A 23989-nucleotide genomic window follows, 5' to 3' on the forward strand; every position below is an offset into this window, starting at 1 on the left:
GCACATTAACTTTCTTTATTGGCTGTATGCTTATGTTTGGATTAATCACAACTTTTAAGAGTTAATGTGGTAAAACATTTGGTTTGTAACAATCCATGATGTGTATAATCTTCCACCAAATTAATGACTGAAGTGCAATCGGTACATTCTCAACCATTTTTTTTGACCATACACTGTATAACAAGACAGTGTGGAAAACTATCAGTGTTTGTTTAAATAGATATGAAATGTCAAAATATGAAATGTGAGTAACACTCTGCACACTGTAAAACATTTGGAAAGAACCAAAAGTCCGACTTAATGTTTTTGCTCAACGTACTGTATTTTGCTGTGTCTTAGTGAGAACATTTGTTGATTTGACTTTACATTCAATTTATTGACCAATAATAAAAATCTACAAAACACAGTGAAGAAATTCTGTAAAATGTTAAAAGAATTCTTGTTACAAGATATATTCAAAGTCACAGCTGAAAACTAAGAAATTCAAAAACATTGTAAAATCATCTGGCATTATCAGAAAGAGGGGTCTTGTTGTGTGTCTAAGGCAACTTTAGTTGAATGGTGACTAAAATGTTTACTGACGTAATGTTTTACTTTACCTGTTCATGTAATATAAGGAGTTAACACATGGCTTGGCTAATATTTCTTTAGTGAAATGTAACCAGATGCATCATGTCCACAAAAATAGTCCTCTATGATCAAGTGTCACACTAAAATAAGATGTATAGCAGGAAATATAATTGTAATGTTTTTGTGATTAAAATTCTTACAATGTCACTTGGATTTATTTCCAGCCTCTGCCTTGAAGTAAGGGAAAAGCACCTTTCCCATGCATACAATGTGAGTCACTTTTGTATAATTAAACCTTGAAAGAATTAAAAGAAACTATCAATACAAAAACAAAGTACAAAGGGTCCTAAACCTAAACAGCATGATGATAATCCCTGCTATAGTATTACTTTCTCAGCATATTTAGGTTGATACAATCCTCTGACCACGTGGAAAGTCACTGGGCTTTTTGCTTGGTTGCGGTGCCATTGGCGGAGGCAATATGGCCATTTAGGTGGTGAGAGCCGACGTCAGCGTCGGCCAGTTTTCCAGCATCCCTGGGAGCCTTTTTCCTGTATGTCTGGAATAAAGCAGCGCATTTGAGAATGAACCCTCTGGATTATTGAATAAAGGGCCGAGCGTACTCTGCCTGACCAAATTAGACGTCTGAAAGGGAGGAAGTGCTGGTTTCCATTCAGACTCAGGACATGAACCAAATCGTTCTTGTAGCGTAAACATTTTAAAACAATTTGTGTGCATATTTTCCTGCTGCTAGAGTTCTGGGATGCATTTACTTCACTTCACACTGTTCAATAATAGATGGTTTGGGTTTTTTCCCCCCTATGCATGTGAGTTCTCTACTCTGACTCATCACCTTCATATGCTTCACTATATGCCACCATTTTCTGCTCAGTCAAAAGAAACCATATGATGTTGAAGAAACATTTAACAAGACCTATTTTTTATTTACATTTACTTACACTACATGAATTAGTTTGGATTAGGATTACAGTGCATATAAACACAGAATATCATGTGCAACACTGTTCCCTATGGTACAAGTACAATGTAATATGGGTTCTACAAGAAAAAGCCTTACTTTAGCCTCATGGTTGGAAAGTCTCTTTTACCTGGATGTAGAAGTTGACGAAGAGAATCACAAGTGTGAACATGTAGCTGGTCTGGAAAAGTAGGCAGCCAGTGGGGAAGCCACATGGGACCACAACAGCGCTGAGTGTGTGGGTGATGGTCAGGAAGAACTGAACCTGAAACAGTGACGTGGTCGGTGACTTTACAATATAGACAAACAAGACTGCTGAGAACACAGGCTACACAATCAAACATTGAGTATGATATTTAGAGTTATGTTCAATAAAACTGTGAGGCTATGAATCAATGGATGAAACCACATATTAAATGACAAAGGTAAAACATAGAGTACACTCAGTTTATACAAACACATTGTGAAACTGCATGACACTGTCTGCGTGACATATCACTGTTGCAGTGATGGTTGATGCTTAATGGTTAAATGCGGAATTGACATTGCGAACAAAGAGCGAAGGCTTTGTCAAGTAGGTCCAGCAGTTCCTCGACCACAAGGTAAATAGAGAGGCGGAAAGGGCACAGTAAGGGTCCGTTCCGGTAAACGTAGGAAGTGCCCTTGAGTTTCTGTGATGGAAAACCACTTGAAGACGAACAGTATATTTAAGGCTCTGTGTACCGTCTTCAGTAAAACATTGCATTTGCTTTATTTGTTTCTTATTGGTCGAACGATGTAAGTGGAAGATTAGTACATTTCACAGAGAAACTGGGATGTCAGAGCCGGAATGATGTACTGACCAGCTGAGCCTGAGTGAGGTAGCGTTTCCACCACAGGTATTTCTGCAGGGAAGGGATGGTGGACAGGCCGTAGTAGGAGTACATCAGCACGTGGATGAAACTGTTCAAGGTCGGCCCAAAGAAACCTTCAAACAGATTGAACAGAACAAATGCTGATCCTGTACATTCCACAGCATTCAACACTGACAAATAATGGTGTCCTGTTACAAACCTGCGCTCTGCTTCAGATCATTTTGCAATAACTTATTACTGGAGGTTTGATTACCAATGCTTAGCGTAAAAAAAAATGCATGTTTAGTCTCAATTTAAACAATGGAAATTCACTGTATTTATTTGCTAAGACACAATAAAAACAATTCTGATTCTGATTTTGATACTGAAGGCTTTAGATGACATGCTATATTTGAAAAACCATTGAGAGGCCAAGAACAAAACATAAAAAACACCTTAAAGTTAACTCTGTGCATGTTTTACATAAACAAAAAATACAAATGTATACTATACTATACTACACTACACGGTATACTACAGAAGTGAGTAAATCCCTACACAGTATCACTTAAATGTCAAACTGCATTACCTTACAGTAATTTCATTACTTCAAAGTTGAACAGTAGGATATTTGCTGTTACGTTAAATTAAAAACTAACAGTTTAGATTTACTATATCAAAAATACAGGCCCCACAGTAGGAACTAGGCGCACCTTTTGTTTTAACTTTCAAATCTTTTTTCATTTTTGATGACAGATTCACACATTTCTGGAGAGATTTTTTCAGCTGTTTTTTGCTGGGGGAGAGAGGGGAGAGGGGGTGGTGTCCTACCCTTCTCTTTATTGTTCTATTGGATTCAAGTCAGGCAACATACTTTGCCAGGTCATAGTTTTAGCTTTCCTCTTCTTTAGAAAATCTTTCATGAATTTGGCAGTGTGTTTTGGATCGTTATCATGCTGGAATACCCCTGTTCTGTTAAGCTTCAGGAGACTGGGAGTCATCTTGTCAGACAGTATTTTGGCATGTCTCCATGCATTTAAAGGCACAATATGCAACAATTATGCTTCAGGATTAGGGTTAGGATAAGCAGTTTAACCTTAAAATAACAGCTTAAAAAAAATTGGGGCGCTACAATGACTTTTAATATGGAGAATTGCGTCCGTGCCAATGGCATAGCAGGGTCGATAGGCATATAACTGCGTTCTGTAGTTTTGCCTGCCGATGCCCGCCGACCTGACTTTGATTACCTTCTGCCGATCTAGTAAGTAGCTTATTTGCCGTCTTGCTTAGTCTTGTGTTGCACATGATTGATGTTTGACTGTGTAAGGACAGTCGTTGATTAATTAGTTTGTCATAATGTCAAAGTCAGCACATTTCAAGAGATTTCGTTAGTTTTAGCTGCTAGCATGCCTTTAGCGAATAGCTATTAATCCTTAATGCACCTTTAAGGTGCCATCTCTTAACGTCAACACCTTTTGCACTCATGCAGCACCATATCACCCTCCCACCTCCATGCCTAACTGTCGGAACTATGCATTCACTGTGGTAGTCCTGGCCAGCTTAATGCCAATCTTGCCCAAAACAATTCACCTTCGTCTCAATGCGCTTCTGAAATTCATCCGGCCTCCATTCATGTTCTTTAGCCAAGTTTAATCTTTTGTTTTGTGCCGAAGGGCAAGCAGGTTTTTTTTTCTTGGAAGTCCATAGAGGTTGATGTCACGCAATGTTCTTCACACTGTCTGAGTGGCCACAGAAACTCAGATCTCCATTGATAACCCCTGTGCCAAGCCTGAAGCACTCGCCCATCTGTTTTTGCAGAGCTAGATTGTACAAGAAGCACACTGTCTGTGGCGTCACTTTAGGAGGACGGCCTCTGTGGCTCTGATTAGTGGTGCTATGGCTCCTTCTATTGCCCCAGAGTAGTGTTGCAACTGGGTTTGTGTACCGTCTTCAGTAAAAACATTGCATTTGCTTTATTTGTTTCTTATTGGTCAAACAATGTAAGTGAAAGATTAGTATATTTCACAGAGAAACTGGGATGACAGAGCCGGAATGGTGTACTGACCAGCTGAGCCTGTGTGGGTTTTGATGGATTTTTTTTGTTGGTCACCAATCTTCCTGTATATTATTTTCAATCTTTGTGAAAACACACATTCAGATTTTTTCAATTCCTCTGGCAATTATTTTCCATGTGAGCCATGATGCAGACATGCAGATAGACAGCCCATAGGTCCAAACTTAAGAGAGTTCTGGTGTTCACAGGTCTTTGCATAACCATGTTCATGCAATTAGGCTAATAGGAAATCACAGGTGGACTTATTTTGTTTAAATGGTTGCAGGTTTTCTAACTTGTGTGTCAGTGATCACAGGTGAATTCTCTTTGGTTGCATTGGGTTTCTACTTTGAGAGCTGTACTGAATATAATTTAATATAAAAGTATTTGTTTTTGATTGTTCATAAGAGGAAAGACTCTGCTTGTCAACTATGAAATAATGCAATTTTTGAGAGCTGACAAAACTTTGAATCATTTGACATTTAAGTGTTATCACACAGGGGTGTACTCACGTATACTGTAACTGACAACTTGGACTGTTTAAGTGGTCTTACTCTGGCCGCAGGGGATCCAGTTGAGCACACACCACCAGATGTTGAACATGGACGCGTGGTGATACACATGAAGGAAGGTGATCTGACTGTTCTTTTTTCTAAGCACAAAAAAGATGGTGTCCAGGAACTCGATGAGCTTGGAGAAGTAGTACCACCACAGCACCTTGGCTACCTGTTGACAGTGAAAAATGTAGTACAGCCTAGGAATGAGTAATTTAAGTTATGTAACCATTCATTGGTTTACAGTGACTGTAACTTGTAAGCATGGTTACACTTATTTATTGTGAAGCAAGCTAAACATGGCAGTAGTTAAAAAGTAAAAAACTGCTCTTATTCTTGAAAGGCGAAAAAGCATACATATCCATATGCATATTTTGACAAGAAAATATACTGTAAAAATATATATTTTCTTATTGCTCTCCAAAACAATCTACCAATGAACCTCCCAACCAATCCAGTGATGAGTGTCAATCAGTGTGTGAACATGAGATGTTGATGAGAGCTGTGGTGTTGTTTGCACTGATGCACCGTCGCTCACCCTAATGTCTGCCTCTCCCGCCTCGCTTAGACCCTGGCACTGGAGCCGGTAGCCGCCTGCCCAGGAAGCCGAGATGAGCTGAAGGCCCGGAGACAGGAGACAAGTCAATCAATAGGCTTCTCGATCCCCTGCCGCTAATAAAAGTGTCCCTCTCACTTACTTGTTGTCTCTCTCAGTGTCAGACACTCACACACATACAGAGTCTCTCTCACACACACACTTCACATATTGCTCTCTCTGTCGTGCTCTCTCTCTCTCTCTCACACATACACACACCTCTCTATCACATACACCACTGTGTGAGACTGTTAACTCTCCCACACACACTCTCTCTCTCTCTCACACGCACACACACACACACAAATGCGCAGCCATCATCCTCATCAGATCAGGTGGGTCTAATTGGATTGAGTGCTGAGTGCAATCAGGGTTGAATGGCATAATCTCTCATGAGGTGGGACTGAAAGTACGCAACTATCCCCCTTCAACGTAATTGCACTGAGACTCTCGCTAAACGTCTGCCAGTCTAAAGGTCACCGTTCCTGCATGTTGGGGAAGGCCTAGTGTGACACGGAAAAGACCGACAGCATTCCTCGACACGGGAGAGAAGTATCTCTCCTCAGCAGTGCAGAATCATTCACTGGAGTCGCTCATATTGAATTACATTGTTAATAGCTGTGTGAAGGTTTAACACAATCTCCATCACGTGACTGTAATACTCTACTGCTGATGCGGTATAATTTACTTGATGCTAGATTGGATGGTAGCAAAGTAAATTACACCTGCAGTCCTTCCCTATGGTCCCTGCACAGGGGAGATCCAGCTAACTACCTACACCCTGCTCTCACATTCATTACAAAAAAAGAGGAAAGAATTGGCTGAATGGCAAGACAGATTTCACCCTTTTATCGATGCTATAATCCACTACAGACACACTACACCTGTCTGAGTAAAACAAGGCCATGCAAGCACACATTTGTAACATTGAAGGAAGAGCTCATAGAGATATTTCCTAAGTGTGCCTGGATAATTCATTAAAGCATAACTTGATAAGCCAAAGCTGTTAGTGTTGATGTTGTTAGAAGTGCTAGAAATGTGCTCAGAGAAATTCAATTTGAGCAACAGATGATAAAAATAACTATATTTCACTTGCAAGGAATAAGTGGTAAACAGACACTGTTGGGATATTAGTGCGTCACGCTTCCATGCAGTTTCTCATTTCGTTCCTGCCATAGCAAGGGAAACGGATCTGAAAGAGGATTTAAATGCCATTTCGCTGTCTGTGATTGAAAAAAAGAGACATTAAAAATATATATACATTTTATATATAGCGTCGTGATTCTCTGTCTTTGTTCTTTGAGAAGGCTGAGATTGAACAGGCCTGCTTCATCCTTCATCACACTACAAATGGTCCTAGCAGAGACTACGGCTGAGACTGAGAGAGAGAGGGAGAGAGAGCGTGTGGGAGAGAAGGATTGAGAGGGAGAGTGAGAGCTGGCAGGGGAGAAAGAGAAACATGGGGGGTAAGAAAGAGGGGAGATAAGGAGAAAATATGGGGTGAGACTGACCGATTGAGTGATAGAGAGATGAACCTACAGCCATACACCCAGAGGAAAAAGAGGTTATGGGGAATAAAGGACAAATAAGGGCAAGAAAATGTGAGTTCACCGCAGAATAGAGCAACCTCCCTTACGACAGTCTCTTTTTCTCCAACTCTCTCTCTGCCTCTCCTCCTTCATCTTCCATTTCTTCCTCACACACAAACACACACACACACACACACACACACACACACAGTCATAGGTGAAAAGGCAGGCATAGAGACACATACACACACACAAACACACACACACACACACACACACACACACACACACACACAGTCATAGGTGAAAAGGCAGGTATAGAGACACATACACACACACAAACACACACACACACACACAGTCATAGGTGAAAAGACAGGCATATAGAAACATACACACACACACACACACACAGTCATAGGTGAAAAGACAGGCAGAGACACACAGCAACACACACACACACACACACACACACACACACACACACACACACATGCTCTCTGAGAAGTCCATCATTACTAGGCTCAGCCACTCCTTCATTCAACTCGCAAAAACTCAATAAAATATTAAAAGCGCTTATACTGGCCTCAGAGTGTTTTGTTCTGAAATATTTTATTCATGTGTTTTGCTTTTATTTTCCTTGTTTGCTGACGCGGCTTCACCATCCAGTGGAGTGCACAGGGGCATTCTGCCAGGTGTGGTGACAATGTGTCCATAAGACTGACAAGATGAGTACAAGTGCTTTTCGTTGTCTAACACTTTAGTGCAAGGGGAGACTCTCCACTGAACTTGTCTCATTCTAGTCAATTAGGCTAATTAGCCTATCACGCAATCCTTCACTACAGTGTGAATTACAAGGAGAAGAGAGGACACAAACACAAACACACAAACACACACACACAAACACACACAATCATAGGTGAAAAGGTAGAGAGAGACAAACACACAGAGTCATTGGTGAGAGAGAGGGACATTCTTTCAAGGCAAGTAGTCACATTGTCCTTGATCCCATAGTCCCTGTTTTTATGGCATGGTCAATTATAAACTAATCTAACTCTTGCTTTTTTGTTTCACACTACATATAGCCTACATGCTACCCTGGGGCGGTTCTAGCATTTTAGAGTGTGACTGATTTTACTAATTTCATTCGTACTATACAAAGTTAGAGGTGTGCTATATGATAGATCACCTCACTGCTCCTACTGTGGGCTTCCAGTGGGGACACCTGAGGTTAACCTGACCTCACTTCCCTCCCCATCTCATACTTCAGAGTGGGAGACTTTCCCTGGCAGTAGCCTGCCTAGCTCAAAAACTAGAATCAGGGCGCCCTCTTTGGCACGGTCAATTGACCCCTACACATCATTGACGTGACATGCAAATAAGCGATAGAAAACCGATCACCCAAAGGTCACCATTCCGATTTTTTGTGCAAACAACCCATGCCGCCCCCCGGCAAGATGCCGCCCTGGGTGGCTGCCCATGTTGCCCACACCTAGATCTGCCACTGATACAAACATACAGGACAAATGGGACAGTCCTGTCAGACATGCTACTGATTGCACACACACACACATACAGACACATACAGACACATACACACACACACACACACACACACACACACACACACACACACACACACACACACACACACACACACACACACACACACACACACACACACACACACACACACACACACATATAATAATATAATAATATAATAATAATATTAGTTTTTATTATATATAGTATATAAACACACACACACACACATAAAGCTTCAGGCTTACCTCAAATAACATGTAGAAAGACAGCATTGTGACTGAGAAGTTGTAGACTAATAAGACACTTTTCAAGGAGTAGGCTGGTCTGTTCCTCATGTAGATTGGACCCACAGACACTATTAGCAGGTAGAGAAGTGTGAGGAGGACTGTGGGGAGATAGGAGTCCAGCAGGAGCCATCCTCTTACTCTCGGATCTGAAACAAAAGGTTTTATTATTGCCAGAGATACATGTTGGTCCGATGGCTGTGAGCTATTTGTTAGACATAGTGGCTCAACTGATGGTGTAAGGTAAAAATACACCAACCTAATGGCCTCAGTTCTTTTCAACTTGAAATGGTAGTGCAGGATTAGCAGAAAAGCCAGTCTAGAGTGAGATGAGCACTTGGAGGTATTTGGTAGGCTGAGCTGGGGACACTGGAGGCCTGTGGTTTCAGTGCACAGCAGTAGGACATTTGTATTCTTGTGGGCCTACCGTGACTGAGGAAGGTTGGCAAGACAGCAAAAGGCTTTTTCTGAGTTCAGAGCATAGTCAGTGACAGTTAGTTCTGTGGCTGATCCAAGAGTTTCTCAATGTCAAAATGGCCCTTGTGTGCCTATGACTGCTTACGCCTTTTCTCTGCTTGAGCTTGTTTTTAGTAATTCAGAGCCCACTACCTCCTTCATCTGAGTGATCAGGATCAGACTGTGCTACTCAGACTGAAGAAGTAATGTTCTCTCAAATTTCTGCCCACACAATTACCTTGTCCCCAAACAAGTATAGCATGATTGTATAATTCATAGAAATTTGAGGCTAAATCATCACCGCATAAACATTTAATGAAATTATTATTTAATTGTTTCTTAAGCGCTTTTAGGTTTTCCCTGAGATCTCTTTATATCTCTCTTAAGTTGAGGTTGTGCGGGAGGGATTTGCATTATTTATATAAGGTAAAGGGGATTACAGCCACTGACCTGGTTTGGATTGCACTAAGAGATGAATTAAAACTAAGGTGCTTAGATGCACCATTATTTAATCAATCCTTTTCACAGCCAATTCTTTACTAACTTCTTTGTTGTCACACAGTCAGTGTAATAATAACAGAAGTGTTGTACCACAGCTGTGCCACCTACCTCTCTCTCCAAACAGGCTGTCCACAGCCGAATCAAGCCGTCGGTCTAATGTGCCGAAACAATTCTGAAAACCAAAGTAAAAAAACAGGACATTTGAATACAGTGTACAAACACAGATTACAGATACAGTCTGTCAGGCTCAGGTGCTATTGAAGGTCACACATTCAATTCCAAGGGAACACCCAGACCTAAGCCTGAAGCTTTATGTGTTTGTGTGTGTGTTTGAGTGTTTGTGTGTGTGTGCGTGTGTGTGTGTGTGTGTGTGTGTGTGTGTGTGTGTGTGTGTGTGTGTGTGTGTGTGTGTGTGTGTGTGTGTGTGTGTGTGTGTGTGTGTGTGTGTGTGTGTGTGTGTGTGTGTGTGTGTGTGTAATCAGTAGCTTGTCTAACAGGACTATCCTATTTGTCCTCTATGTTTGTATCATTGGTGGATCTAGGTGTGGGCAATGTGGGCAGCCACCCAGGGCGGCATCTCGGAATGGTGACATTTGGGTGATCGGTTTTCTATCGCGTCACGTCAATGGGTTAGTTAACCTTGTCAGAGAAGGCACCCTGATTCTAGTTTGTGAGCTAGGCAGGCTACTGCCAGGGAAGGTCTCCCACTCAGAAGTATGAGATGGAGGTAGGTTGACCTCAGGTCTGGAACACTGGAAGCCCACAGTAGGAACAGTGAGGTGATCTATCATAGGACACCTCTAATTTTGTACAGTACGAAGCATTAAGTAAATCCAGACACACTATGAAATGCTACCAAATAAACCACAATCCATTCATTATACTGTGAATGTATAGTTTCAGACATATTATTGCATGTATTAAACTGAACTGAACATTATTTAAACGAGGAGTTTGCCCAGGGCGCCATACAAGCTAGAAGTGTAATTTCACCCCCAGCCCTGATGTGATCATGCCAACAGTTCCAGACAGGATCATGGTCAGATGGTTTGTGAAACCATTGTGGTGCAATTATCAAAAATTACACCAAGGAAAACCAGGGGTTAGTCTTTCCTCCCGTCATCTCTGCTCGAGGAGAACGTAAGGGAATTGACTCCATTCTCACAACCATTTCTACCGAGTGAAGATACTATACCATAACAATAACCTTCTTTTTCTAGTGTCTGGAGTTGTTCAGACCTCTCCAGCTATGGCAGAGCAAACGACTTAACCCAACCCACCGAAAAATACTACAGTGGGCAATGGAGAGGGTCGGGGATGGGCTGAGAAGGGGGGCGTTAAAATGTGTAACATCAAAGGGGCTGATTAGAGGGCGTTATAACATTATTTTTTTTATGTAAACTCGATTTAGCTAGAAAGTCCCAAACAGTTGACTCTACATCATCATTTGCCTTGCAAGGGTCAGGATGATTTTAAACAGTTGATGGCGTGTTGAGCCATTTTCAACCCAAAAAATGTTGATGATTTTTACAAATGACAATGATTTTTATAAATGTAGTAAATATGTCAATATTAACCACAGCATTGATGTGTTTTATGAAAGCACAGTCATAAATATAGCTATATAGTTTACATCCCAAAAAAACACATTTAACTGTGCACTACCTCTTTAAATGTCCAGCGGCGATTAGCTGATCAGAAATGCTTCCCTTTTTGAACCGGGATGTGGTATTTGATGAGCTCAAATAATGTCACAGTTGCTCTCTGCAGAAGGGCATCACTGACATATAGCATGGCGTGTTACAGTATGTACACAGTAGCTGGAGGGCCTAAACTTACGCTTCACTGACCTTCAATTCAATATTGATCTATGGCCCAAGCCATGGTGACCAGTGTCATCAGGTTACGACCCACAGCACAAATGATCAGTGTCATATCCTTTTTAGATTCAGATGCTTTGTGGGCAGATATGATTGTGTTCGTATAAGTGACCTACCATACCTAGTTGAGAAACATTGCATCTTGGACAGCAGTCCTTTTTAATGTTTTTTTTTATGGCGCCTGGCCAGGACATGAAACTTTTTTCATCACTAAGAACTTTACAAGGCAATTTAGTGTTGCAAATGCAATAATCTTCTTCAAGCCAATTCTTCCCAATGTGTGGATGATTCTCCATATTCTGATGCCACATGAAATCAAAAACGTGGCTCTTCCGAGTCCTCGAGTGAATGTGCACACAATTCTACCCTCTCTCTATTTACACATCCACGTCTCATTCTGTTTCACAGAAAGGACTTGGGAGAGGTCAAGAGGATGTTTTGCTGAGGCCAGCCTTTTTCAAATCTGTCTGTGCCCTCTTCACTTCCAAGAACTTTAGAGACAATATCGATCAGATCAGGCCCGTGGTGTACAGTGTCAACAGTCCGGAGGGTGACCCGAGACACCAGAGCAAAGAGTGAGAAGTGAATCTGAAATTTAAGTCCCTGTTCTCTCTTTGGGGGGGGTGGGGTGGGAAGGGTTGCAAGGCTCCAGAGGCTGTTACCCTTGGGCATCAGGTTTCTGCTCTCTACTCTATTCTCCAGACAATTGCAGCGTTATTATCTAGCACTCTGACCGTGTCAGAATGAAAAAGGGTGTTGTTGAATCCTCTACAAGAGCTTGTAGGGGTTCTACTTTCAGCCTTAAAGGTGCTATATGCAGGAACACTTAAGTCACCTTTCACTCATCTTTTACTCTGTTTTCTCCAGTAAACTCTTAGTAAAAGGTCAGGTCAGGATGCGATGTGAGGCTGACTACCAAATGATAAGAGAGTGGACCATTGTTGTGTAGGGTCATTTCAGGAAGCTTCTACTCTCTGTGTCCGCTTAATCTAATGTCCCAAGCATCTGTCAAATATGGCGTGATGCTTGGTAAACACCTGGACAAAACAGATTCTTAAGAATTGTTTGCATTGCATTGCATTCCTTCTGAATTTATGGACAAGCTAAAGCATGGTACTCATGTCACCTCTATAAAATCAGACAGTTTGTCAGACACACCAGACAAGAAAAGAAACTTTCCTGAATAGTCTCACTCAATAATCCCATAGCAACCTCTCCTAAAACTTTCAAAACAGGAGCTAGAGCTCATAACATGAATCAATGGATGCTCTGAGCAACACACAAATGTAATTATGGGATAGCTATTTTTATTGCCAGCAAAATGTCCTCAATTGAGAGCAGTAATACAGATAGGTTTTCTGTTTGAAACAGATGTGTAGCTTTTAAATCTTTTGACAGTTGAGAGGACGGAAAACATGAATGTTCCATGTGATATGTTATTCTTTCTATAGCATTTAAGCGCCAATGCAAAGAACTAGCAAGGTAACGCCCCAATATTGACCATAAAAATCCGGTCCGCTTACCATATTTACCCCCGGCCCGTTTTTATATCGCCGTGAGATGCGGAGACACAGCCTGTCCAGGGAGTAGCAGATGGAGAGCTCTCCAGCGTGTCCACCTTGTTTCTTAAGTATCCGCCCAGGAGCTCTGCCGTACACTCACCATCACCTACCGGCCCTCGGATCGGCGAGGGGGTTGATGAGGCGATGCTGTGGGAAAACACGACAGGTTGCGTGGCCAATCGGCGTCCTCTCATCCCGGTGGGCAGGAGTCTAGCGGAGGTTATATCGGACCATCCGATAGGGGAATGGCCTTCACTTGTCTGACGTCAGCTCCATGCTATTTGATAGTGATATCTTTATTGAGTAGAAAACAAAGGAGTGTGTGGCGTTTCGTCAAAGGCAATTAATGGAGAAATTTGTGATGCTGTAATGTTAATTTAGAGTTGCATTGTAAACATGCCTACCATATTTAGTGGTAAAAAAAGATATAGGCCTATAGAAGACTCGTGTTGTATATGAATCAATTTCGTTAATTATCCTTAACCACCGCACAAGATGTTCAGCTGATACAGCACATCTTTTAAAACTAAAAAAGTGTACACACCTCTATAACACTGAAATCCTTCTGCACACAAAATCAAAAGTACAAGAGACCGTTAACGACCTGTAATGAGGATAAGCTAGACAACAAGCTTTTCCGGCAGCCGAACATTTGAGAAGGGCTAGTCAATTGAGGGTGTGTAAACTGCATGCAGGAGTCCAATTTGACTCAGTACTTATCCATTTTCATAGTGTTCGTCTCCTTAAGCTTCTAAATGCAAAACACATCTCCACCACACACCCATTTTGTGTGCTGCACAGTGTCTTGGTTGCAACATGTAGGCCTACTAAACTGTTGAATGTGAGAGTTGTAAACATTTAAGTGTGGCTGGTGTAGTGCGAATACATTTATGCTTAACCCAAGTGCATTGGCAATCCATAATGCACTTAAGTACATTTTATTGATATGCCGTTATGTTTGAAATCACAAGCAAGTCGTCGTTCAGTAATTTAGGCAGTAGCTAGTGCCATCTAGTGTCAAAATCTAGACCTGTCTGTACACTCAACACAATGTATAGAGTTCTTCATATCCATAGCCCAGGTGATGTGATGTTAATTCTATAGGATTACAAACAGTCGAAGTAAAGGGGTGTTGTTTGATATTATGATTATTGTCCTCTGTCTTTTATATTTTACTGTTGTCTTGTTTTGCTTGTCTTCACACTTAGCAACTTAGGGTAGGCCTATTTAGAAAAGTGCTGTATAAAAATGAATTATTATAATTATTATTGTCTGATTAGTGTTCTAAAGAACATTACTCAGAGAGGTATTAGGCAGCGCTCTAAAAAGAAAAGTTTTTGGTTATCATGTTTCCCTTTCTTATTGTGTCACGTTGCACACCTCCATACCATGCTAACTGAGTGCCAAAAGGCAACGAGGACTTGACGAGGGGATTCTTATTTATTACCCATCAATATTACAATATTACAAATGTGGATGCCACAACATGGGATAAAGTAATAGTTTCACCCTTTTCCACAAGGTGGAGACAGAAGGCCTTATTCTATTAGCTTACTGTTACCTTGGAAACCCTTTGCCCCTGCGTTTTTTGCCCACTATGGAACATCACCTGTGCTGTGATGAAAATTCTTTTTTGGTCCCTTGGGCTTACAAATTAGCGATGTGGAGTTATTTTTAGACCTGGGTTGTACTGATAATAAAGCATGAATCGTCTGAAATGCTGAAGGTGAACGTTACTCCCTAGATAGCATCTTATTTTATGTCTCCTTGTTAACATGCCCACACACACCACAAGACACACAGATAGATCCAAGTTTAAAATGCCTGAGCTTCAGCATATAAAATACGGAACTCGACAGCGTTTAGTAGCCCTAAAAATCTATTTTTGGCCCGAGGCCCTGCCTCTTTCTTTCATCAACACACTTTGACACCAATTTGTTGTTATCTTGTTCGTGAGTCTACTGTTAGAACAAGCTCCTCCCCAAACCAATTCGTGGTTACACAACAGCCAGTAAAAAAATGTAAGTGAGTTGACAGAATGTTATCAATATCACCACTGACTAAAGTTCACCTGCAAGTCAAGCAATCTTTTCTTATCAATTGCTGGAGCTGTCAAACTGTAATAACTTGATATTGTACAGGGTGTCCTGATAGCATGCCAGTGCCAGTATCGTGTTGATCCAACGTATAATAAAAAAAACATGGATGAATTTAGAGTTTTGACCACATGGTCCAAACTGATCGAATGAGGTGTATCATATGTAATTGTATATGTTGAGCTGTTTGTTGTCAGACACCTCTGTAATTTCCCAAAAGCTAATTTTATGGCTAAATCATGTTCTCCATCCTCTTCAAAGGACTCCTCATAAATAATGTATTACCAATTGATTAACTGTTAATTTGTAGAGAAAAAAAAAATAATCTAGTTTTTAATTTGAGCTTTAACTTCCTTTTAGTGACTATATATAGATGTTGAGATTTTTAGAACTATCATACAAATAGATGACCTGAGAGGAGAACAGAGGTCATTAGGACTCCCTTCTGTTTCAACTGGATTCAATTGGACTTCAATTCAATTTTCAAACTTGCCTGTATCAACCAATTAAGAAACCTTTAAAATAAACAAGCATACCATTGTTGACTGTACTTTGCTCGGACTAACACATATGTCTGAAACATGTCCTTAATGGTTTGACCAGATTAGAACACCATGAGAGTGTTCTAGGTTCGACCACCAGTAGACCATTGGAATTACCTGGGAAGACCCATCACGAACCTGCTGACGATGGTCTTTGCTACGTGACATGATGGTTCCCGTATATGATTGGCTATTAAATATTTTGCGTGGGATACAGTCATCACACTGGGGGAGGTAAGGGGAGCGCGTCGGTTTTAGCAGGTGGTCGTGTAGTAAAACGTAGGCTACCGACCACTCAGCCGCATTGATTTCCTGCGTGAGGCACCTCGCACGCACGCTCATTTACGATAACGTCCTGGTCTAATCTTTGGTCAATCAGCAAACTGTTCGCGGCGCGCCTTCAGTCGCACGGCAGTTTCACTCACTACACATAACCTGAAAACGAAGACAGGGGATGCTATTTGTTTTAAGAGCGTTCAAGTTGCCTCGCGCTTTAATCTTGGATTTCCCTCAAGTGATTTGAACTGGGGCGGTAAGACGGGGTTTCCTCTATATCGAATTCATTACGGAGCAAGAAACGAAGGGAAAAAAGCAAAAATGGCACACATTTTGGCGAATGGACAGCCATGAAGAAATCAGGTGCCTTGGAATCACGGTGATCACCAGCTTGACGATGCCGCGATGAGTGAAGGTCAACCGCTTACCAAATGATATAGAGCTGCATTTTTACTGGATTTGTGTTAATTGAGCGTTACTGGGACTGAACACACCATGGGATTATGTTATAGCCTGCGTCCGAGTCTCTGGGGTGATCCCGGTGGTTCCATATCAGATTCCGACCAGCCAACCGATTCGTCCTTACCCCTCCGCGCCGGGTCTCCTATTCACGAGGGCAGGGGAGAGGATACCAACGACATGGTGCCACCCCGCGAGTGTCTGTTTTGCCGTGGGAATTCCCGCAAGAATTCTGATCGGGCTGTACGGCAGGGAGATATGACTGACAGTGTGCCAGTTCAGAATGGGAACGGAGGAGGGGATGACCATGGCGGGAGGCTTCTTGTGCAGAAGCACAGTCCTCACAAACGGAAAAACTTCGAGAAACTATTAGCGATGGAAAAAGCGGCCGCGAAAGAGGCAAGGAAAATCAGTATACGCATAGACCGAGAACTCAAGGACCACAAAAGGGAATACCGGCAAACATACCGACTTCTTTTACTGGGTATGTGTCATTCCAGCACAGTGATTTGTGTCATTTTGTCCTGGGAGTGAATATTCTAGCACGTTTATTACATTTCTAGCCTACGCTCATAATAACAAAGTGTTATGACTAAAAAGGGACGGTTTCAACTGTGATGGGTTGCTCTTTAATAGCATTTACTGTTGGACGTGAGTAGACTAGATGATACCACGGATCTTGCACATAGTCAAGGGTCCAGTTTCTGAACGAGGCTGTTTCATGAAAGTGGCACATGCCAGAGGTATCCTTGAGGGTAGCCCATGTTGCCATGCCTGTGATCATGTGACACCTCTCATTTTTGTGTGATGTCATGCCTTCAGATACCAATGTGGCCCAGATAAAAGTCCTCGTCATGGAAAATAGTATTGAAACTGTATGCATAGATGAACAGCGGTGAACCATTAACTGGATACAGTCTGGATACAATCAGACTTACCAACTCTTTTAGTATAAGGTATTTGAAATTCCTGTCAATGGCTGTTAACTGAAATTACCATGAGGTGCCAGGCTTATTATGACCACCGCTGCATGCAGGCAGACAGCCAGTGATACCTTTTTCTACTTCCACTTTTGTTTGACTTAACCAATCCACATGAAACTTGGTTAACATGATGCTTGTATCCCTCCATGTCTGATACAGTGTGTGAGGTTTGTGTCCCTAGGTGTGTGTTGCCCTTTGAAGTCGGGTAGGGTCAAAGCACATAAGCAATAGCTCGAAAACCATTTTGCCAGAAATTCGCAAATTTCCTCTAGCTCATTACAATACATTTTTGGAGTGGTGCCTGCCAATGAGCAATGGACAAAACATCTAGCACTTCACTAGCCAATGTCTTATATTCTTATATCTTCATGAAATTTGACACCCTGCATCACTTCCACATTCTAAAGAAATACACCAAATTTCATTCCTAAGGGACGCTGCAACTGACACATTTCAGTATCTTAAGAATGGCACAAGCTAAAATTGATTATAAGTAGCTGCATTTTCTCACCTCTCCCAAAGTTCTATTTGACTTTCTCAAGAAAATAAAAGCTAATCGGCCAATCAAAATTCAGCAGCCAATAGTGCCAGTGTAAATGGCCAAGCTACAACATGTTCTTCTCTGTTCCTTTGACATGGTTTGTTCTATCTTCAAAATTCACTTTGTCTTTAAATCTTTACATAGGCTAATACTTACAGAATATAAAGGGCCCTCTTTCACCTGCTGAAGCAGTAAAATCATTCAACTATTTTCTATTTGGGGCAGTTTGCGCATTCTGCGTGGACCCCGCTAATTGCTGCTCCTGACTGTATTTAAACGTATTATTATGATAGTGTATACCCCTGTCCTGTTATAAATGTCTATAGTTGTAAGCGTATATGTAGCATTTTTCATTGTTTTCAAACATACTCTTGCGTTCTACTAATAATCCCACAAGACTACATACAAGCACAAGAATTATTCTGTTATAAAGTCAGACTCATTCATACAAACATACATCATTACGAAGTTCAAAGCCCCTTCTAAATACACACACAGCCTATAGGGAGGCAACTACGCTAAAGAATACTAAAACAGTCATTACCCATAATACCCAAACCAGGAACTAAACATCACATTAGCTCCTCGCCACAGTACAGTATAGAGTGAAAATAGGAAGAAAAACTGAAAAGATTAACATCAGGCTGACTAAAAATGGGAAAAAAGACTGAAAGGATGAGATTTAAGCACACTGAACACCTTCACCCAGTAATTCTCATATCTGTTTCCTTTGTCTTATGGTTCTATGATATCAGTATTAGGTAGTCATCTGTTTTATAGAGTGAAGACAGGAACTGAAGTAGGCCTTGTCTGTTTTATTGTCTTACAGCCACTACCTCACTTTACAACCTTCTGGTTAATTTTTGTGTTTTATTGCAGAGGCCATTTTAACTAGCCTGGTGACACCAGCCTACGTATTTCCGCCTGAATTGATTTCAAGCTCATACTCAGTCTGGCCCAACCCCATTGACAATCGTCTCCAGAACTCAAAATTTTGCAGGACCAATCAGCGAACAGTTCAGAGCTGTGACGCAAAACTCGCCTTGGAGGAAAAGACACGAAAAGCTATCGGAAAAGTTGTCTCAACTCTCGAGAACATCAGAAAATTAAAAGGAGAACAAGAGTATTTTCTTGTAAGTTTTATGATTGGAAAGGACGTCGTAGCTCTTCTCCCAACTGGCTTTGGGAAGAGTTTAATCTACCGAATGCTTACTAAACATTGCTGATTGGTTAAGGGAACTCCAATGATTTTAAACCTCAAGATAAGCACCCGCCCATCTCGGAAACCAAAATGCATAGACTGAAAGACGGAATGAAATGGAGTCACAGGCTGGTAATGGCCAGGCTACATTTTAACAGAGATGTGATAAAATGTAGGCATTGTTCTACAACTTTGATTGTAACTTATTACGTAATGGCCGTCTTGTATGACATTACCCAACAACATTTCAGTACGCTGAAAACCACAGCAGCCTTAGCTCTGTAAAACCGAGCCACATACACTTGATCAGATGATACAGTACCTAAGAGTATGGAAAATGATGTTGGTGTTGATCCTAAAATTGTAACCACCATGAAGGTTACTTTACACTTCACAGAGGTCTACTTAACATTTATGGTAGAAAATAGTTTTGAAAAATATGTAACTGAACTAAATTTGTGAAGAGTTTAGGCAGGTGGTACAATTCCACATTGAGTGACTGAGGACAGATTGCAGAGATTCACTATTAAACTATCAATAACATTGATAAGCCCTTCTTGCCTAGTAAATTGACATTGTTGTGCTTGTAGTTTGGGCTTTTCCCACGCATAAGGTGGCCTTTGACTCTGTATGAAGTTGCTATTTCAGAGAACTTTGGAAGAATCATGAATATTGCAGTTAGGATATAGTTTGGGGTGCCAGGAGTTAAAATGAGCTACGCCAAGCCTGGAGATGACTGTGTCACAGTCTAAGGGTTAGGTGACGGTTGGAAAGCACGGAGTAAGGCCCCCGTCTAGAGGAGGCAGATGGTAACCAGCTTTGTCCGCGAACAAGAGGAAACAGATGAGCAGCAGCAGCTTCTCAAACATAGCAAGGGCAATGGATGAAACGGGTATAAAGTTGAGAAGAGGAAGATCAGCTGAAGAGAACTGTGGGCTATGGATGCTAACTGCATTTGTGAAGAGTTTAGAGTTTAATGCATGACATTCATTGTTGGAGCCACTTATGATTGAGGGGGGGGGGTGATACAAATGTCAAGGCATGTCAAACTAGATATGATATGAGCCCACTGAATCAAGACAAAACATTGATTACAATTTGACAGGACAGGTTATGCAGCTGCATTCCACCAGTGCCAAAGCATGACTTTTGTCCTAAAATAACATTCACTGTGTGGCAAAGAGGTCACACTTTGGTCAACAGTCATGTTGTGAGGTGCACATATAGTATGTAGACAATGTAGAAAAAAAAATATCTGAACAAAATGTAGGGACAACCGTCACAGTCATTTGCCATAACCCTTTATTGTAGCCAAGACTCTTGTTGCACTTGTAAATGGGAAAATTTGTCTTTACTTACATTCCCAGGAAAGCACATGTGTGACACAGAGAAGATGCCCAGACTAGCTCATTAGCTCACTAGAACACACTGCATGGCTATAATTTAGTGTTGTGCTTTACAGCTGTCCACTCCATAGCAACCCGAAGTGCCAAACAGCACAGTATATAGCACACGCTCACGCTAAGGTCGAGTGTGGGTCAGTGGAACTGCAGTATGCCACAGAAACTCTCTGCAGGGTTGCCAACTCTCTGGGCAGTCTTTGCATTAGACAAAGTGCCCTATCTGAAGTTGAACTGCCATTAATAGGAAAAGTCATGGCATGAAGACAGGAGGCTTTCTGAAATTGCATGTGAAACTGAGTCTGAAGGCAAAAGCAATTGAGTTGGCAACCTGGCATGGTGTCTTTTGTTTATCAATGACTCAGTTATTGAGAACTTTATTTTTGCTACACATTTAACAAACAAAACATTATTACATAAACATAATCCACCAACACAATTTAACAAGTTTTAGCAAACATCATGGCAACACAAACTCTGTGTTATTACACCGGAGGTAATTTAAGAAAAAAATATTCAAATTGTGACTACAGTCTCTTTGGATTATTTAGCCTTGGTGGCACTCAATGAACTCACATTGGAATGCCTTTTAGCTGATGACCTCTTGTATAACATTTTTTTCCTGCATGCAGTATTTCAGCATTCCTGAGCCTCTCTTATCACATGCAGCAGTCATATTCATCTTAGCAGAGTGTTCTGAATGAGGGAATGATGTCTGTGTCAGTGACTCACATGATCCCATTAGAATGAATATGATATGTCATGGTAATCTTTATACATCTACAGCGGACTCGCCATTGACTGTTTTCATAATTTGTTGACTTTGTTATCTATTTTTAATCTAATTTGTCACAAACCTTGATGAACACCAGTTCTGTAGGTGCTGCACCATAACAAAGGAAAAGTTAAGAAAAATAGTAGCGTTGAGCCCTGTATTTGTTATCATCTACTTCAAATGCAGCCTGACACATGGAGGTTGCTGTCTGTGATGGAAATATGTGTTTTTCTCGATTCGATTAGCTCATAAATTGTATTTTTATCTCTCAGGAAATGATTTTACTGTTTTTTTTTTCAATTCATGGATGCATCTGGGTAGCTATAAATGACACAGGCAGGTGTGGATCAGTCACTTGTTCCACGAAAGAGGAGGAAGGATGTCTGTGTGTGTGTGTGTGTGTGTGTGTGTGTGTGTGTGTGTGTGTGTGTGTGTGTGTTTGCGTGCGTGTGTGTGTGCACATGTGTATGTCTGGGAAGAGTGACTCACTCTTGTTTTATGTGACAACACACTGTGGCACAGAGAAGAGTTCAACTCTTAGGGAGAACGCCTCCCACAGCTGTCCTTGATGAAACACTGGCAGATAAAGATCAGATATTTGTGAGTAATGTAGTTCACTTTTATCATTGGCTGCCACATTAGCACTGATAACCAGCGGACTGGGCATGTTACATAATATTTAGTGTCAATACTGAGGCATCAAAATATGTAAATATATATATACGTATATATATACAATCTGATTCTCTTAGTATGTGTTTGATTAAGTCTGTGCTCAGTTTTCCCAGATTTGTTGCTGAATCTATTCTATTTTTACAGTATTTTAGTCAGAATCCAGGAGGACCCAATAGGACAAGACAATGACCGTTACGGTCAGATCAATACATGGGACCAAGCCCCATAAAATATTGTAGTGGAAGTCTACAGTATTTCTTTGGCAGGTTTAAAATGTTTAGGTTTACAGAAGCCTGAAAGAATACAATATAGAGCTGATATATAGACACCATATAGAAATACTTGGATTTTGTCACAAAACTTACAATATAAGTCTGTTCCCACCCTGAATGAAATGAATTTGTCAAAATAAGAATAGTCTCAAACATTTTTCGTTAGAGCACTTTTGTGAACTCTCACAGCATGGAAGACTGGAAGGCATTAGGTCATCTTATTTCCCTTTTACACAAATTTGGGAGTGGGGCAGATGTGTGTTGACCCTTTGTATAAAAGGGTCATCCCAGGTTAGTTCACACACACACACACACACACACACACACACACACACATACACACACACGCACACACACATGTGACCTCACAGGTGCAGGGTACCAGATTGCCTTTTGGCAGAGAGACTCTTGGCTGAGTTTGTTTTCAGTGATCCTATGAAATATTATCTGTGATTTGGAGGCCAGCTGCATTTGAATGCAGGGTGGGGGAGTGTGTGTGTGAGGAGCGGCTTGTATTTTGAAACAGTGACCCACTCTAGCCTCACCCCCTGCTAATGCGTACACACACACACACACACACACATACAAACACACACACACAGACGAATGCATAAAAACACACGCACACACAGATAGACAAACACATATGACATACATTCACAAATGTAATCACAAACATGTACGTAGTCATAAACACACATGCAGACTAGTCAAATATAGTACATACTCTCTAATTGTAATGTTGATAAAAGGGACAACAAATGTAAACACACACACACAGATACAACAAAAACACATATGCAACACACGTAAACATAAAACACACACACACAACACCTGTGAACTTTTTCACACACGCTCAAGGATATTCCCATTCTGTTTTCTGTGTCCAAACAAAACACTCACTCTTGCTTTCTAAATCGGTCCTGGCCGTCCTGTGGACACTGGCCTGTAACACGCCTGCAGGGTAGAAGTTCATGTGACCCAAAACAAAAACAAAGGGATTAAAGGCCAAGAATGTGCTTTAAAGGAGCGTAGGGCAACAGGCCAAGTCTGGGACTGCATTTTTATTTGACACAAACTATTGTCCAATGAGAGAATTAGTCATGTCAGACCAATGCCGTTTACTAGCAAATCAAGGTACAATTTCGAGACCAGTGGTTTGTGTACATTTTCATAAAGCAGTAAAATTATTCTCGAGATTTTTTCTTTTCTTTTTCACCTGAAAGTAACTGCTGCCAGTTTCACGTCTTAATCTGTAACCATCTATTTTGCATTCACTCACAACAGAAAGTATGCGCACAAATGAGGCCAAGCAGGAAACCTGTTCCCTGGCCTCTGATATGAACTGGGCTGTACATTAACTCTTCTGTCTAACACTGCCAAGTCTGTCCCTCGTAAACACAAGGGGACACAATGTCCTTA

The 23989-nt window shown here is 41.2% G+C and overlaps 2 protein-coding genes across 2 annotated transcripts in view; one reads left to right on the plus strand and one right to left on the minus strand.

The window, feature by feature from the left end:
- Positions 1 to 1006: 1006 nt before the first annotated feature.
- On the minus strand, positions 1007 to 13538 carry elovl2 (ELOVL fatty acid elongase 2; the record flags this gene model as incomplete). Its single annotated transcript, XM_080855475.1, has 8 exons — positions 1007 to 1129; positions 1680 to 1814; positions 2392 to 2516; positions 4990 to 5161; positions 5528 to 5605; positions 8907 to 9094; positions 10011 to 10074; positions 13455 to 13538. The coding sequence occupies 8 exons, from the start codon at positions 13536 to 13538 to the stop codon at positions 1007 to 1009; spliced, it is 969 nt and encodes a 322-aa protein (XP_080711601.1).
- A 2792-nt stretch (positions 13539 to 16330) lies between these two features.
- The window catches only part of gnal (guanine nucleotide binding protein (G protein), alpha activating activity polypeptide, olfactory type), a 44407-nt gene continuing 36748 nt past the window's right edge, over positions 16331 to 23989 (plus strand). Inside the window, exon 1 of the mRNA XM_080855373.1 lies at positions 16331 to 17201. Within this exon, the coding sequence (XP_080711499.1) occupies positions 16754 to 17201 (448 nt within the window). The 5' untranslated portion in view covers positions 16331 to 16753. The remainder of the gene's footprint in view (positions 17202 to 23989) is intronic.

This window comes from Sprattus sprattus, assembly GCF_963457725.1.
Source record: "Sprattus sprattus genome assembly, chromosome: 17".
In the NCBI taxonomy this organism is placed as follows: Eukaryota; Metazoa; Chordata; class Actinopteri; order Clupeiformes; family Clupeidae; genus Sprattus; species Sprattus sprattus.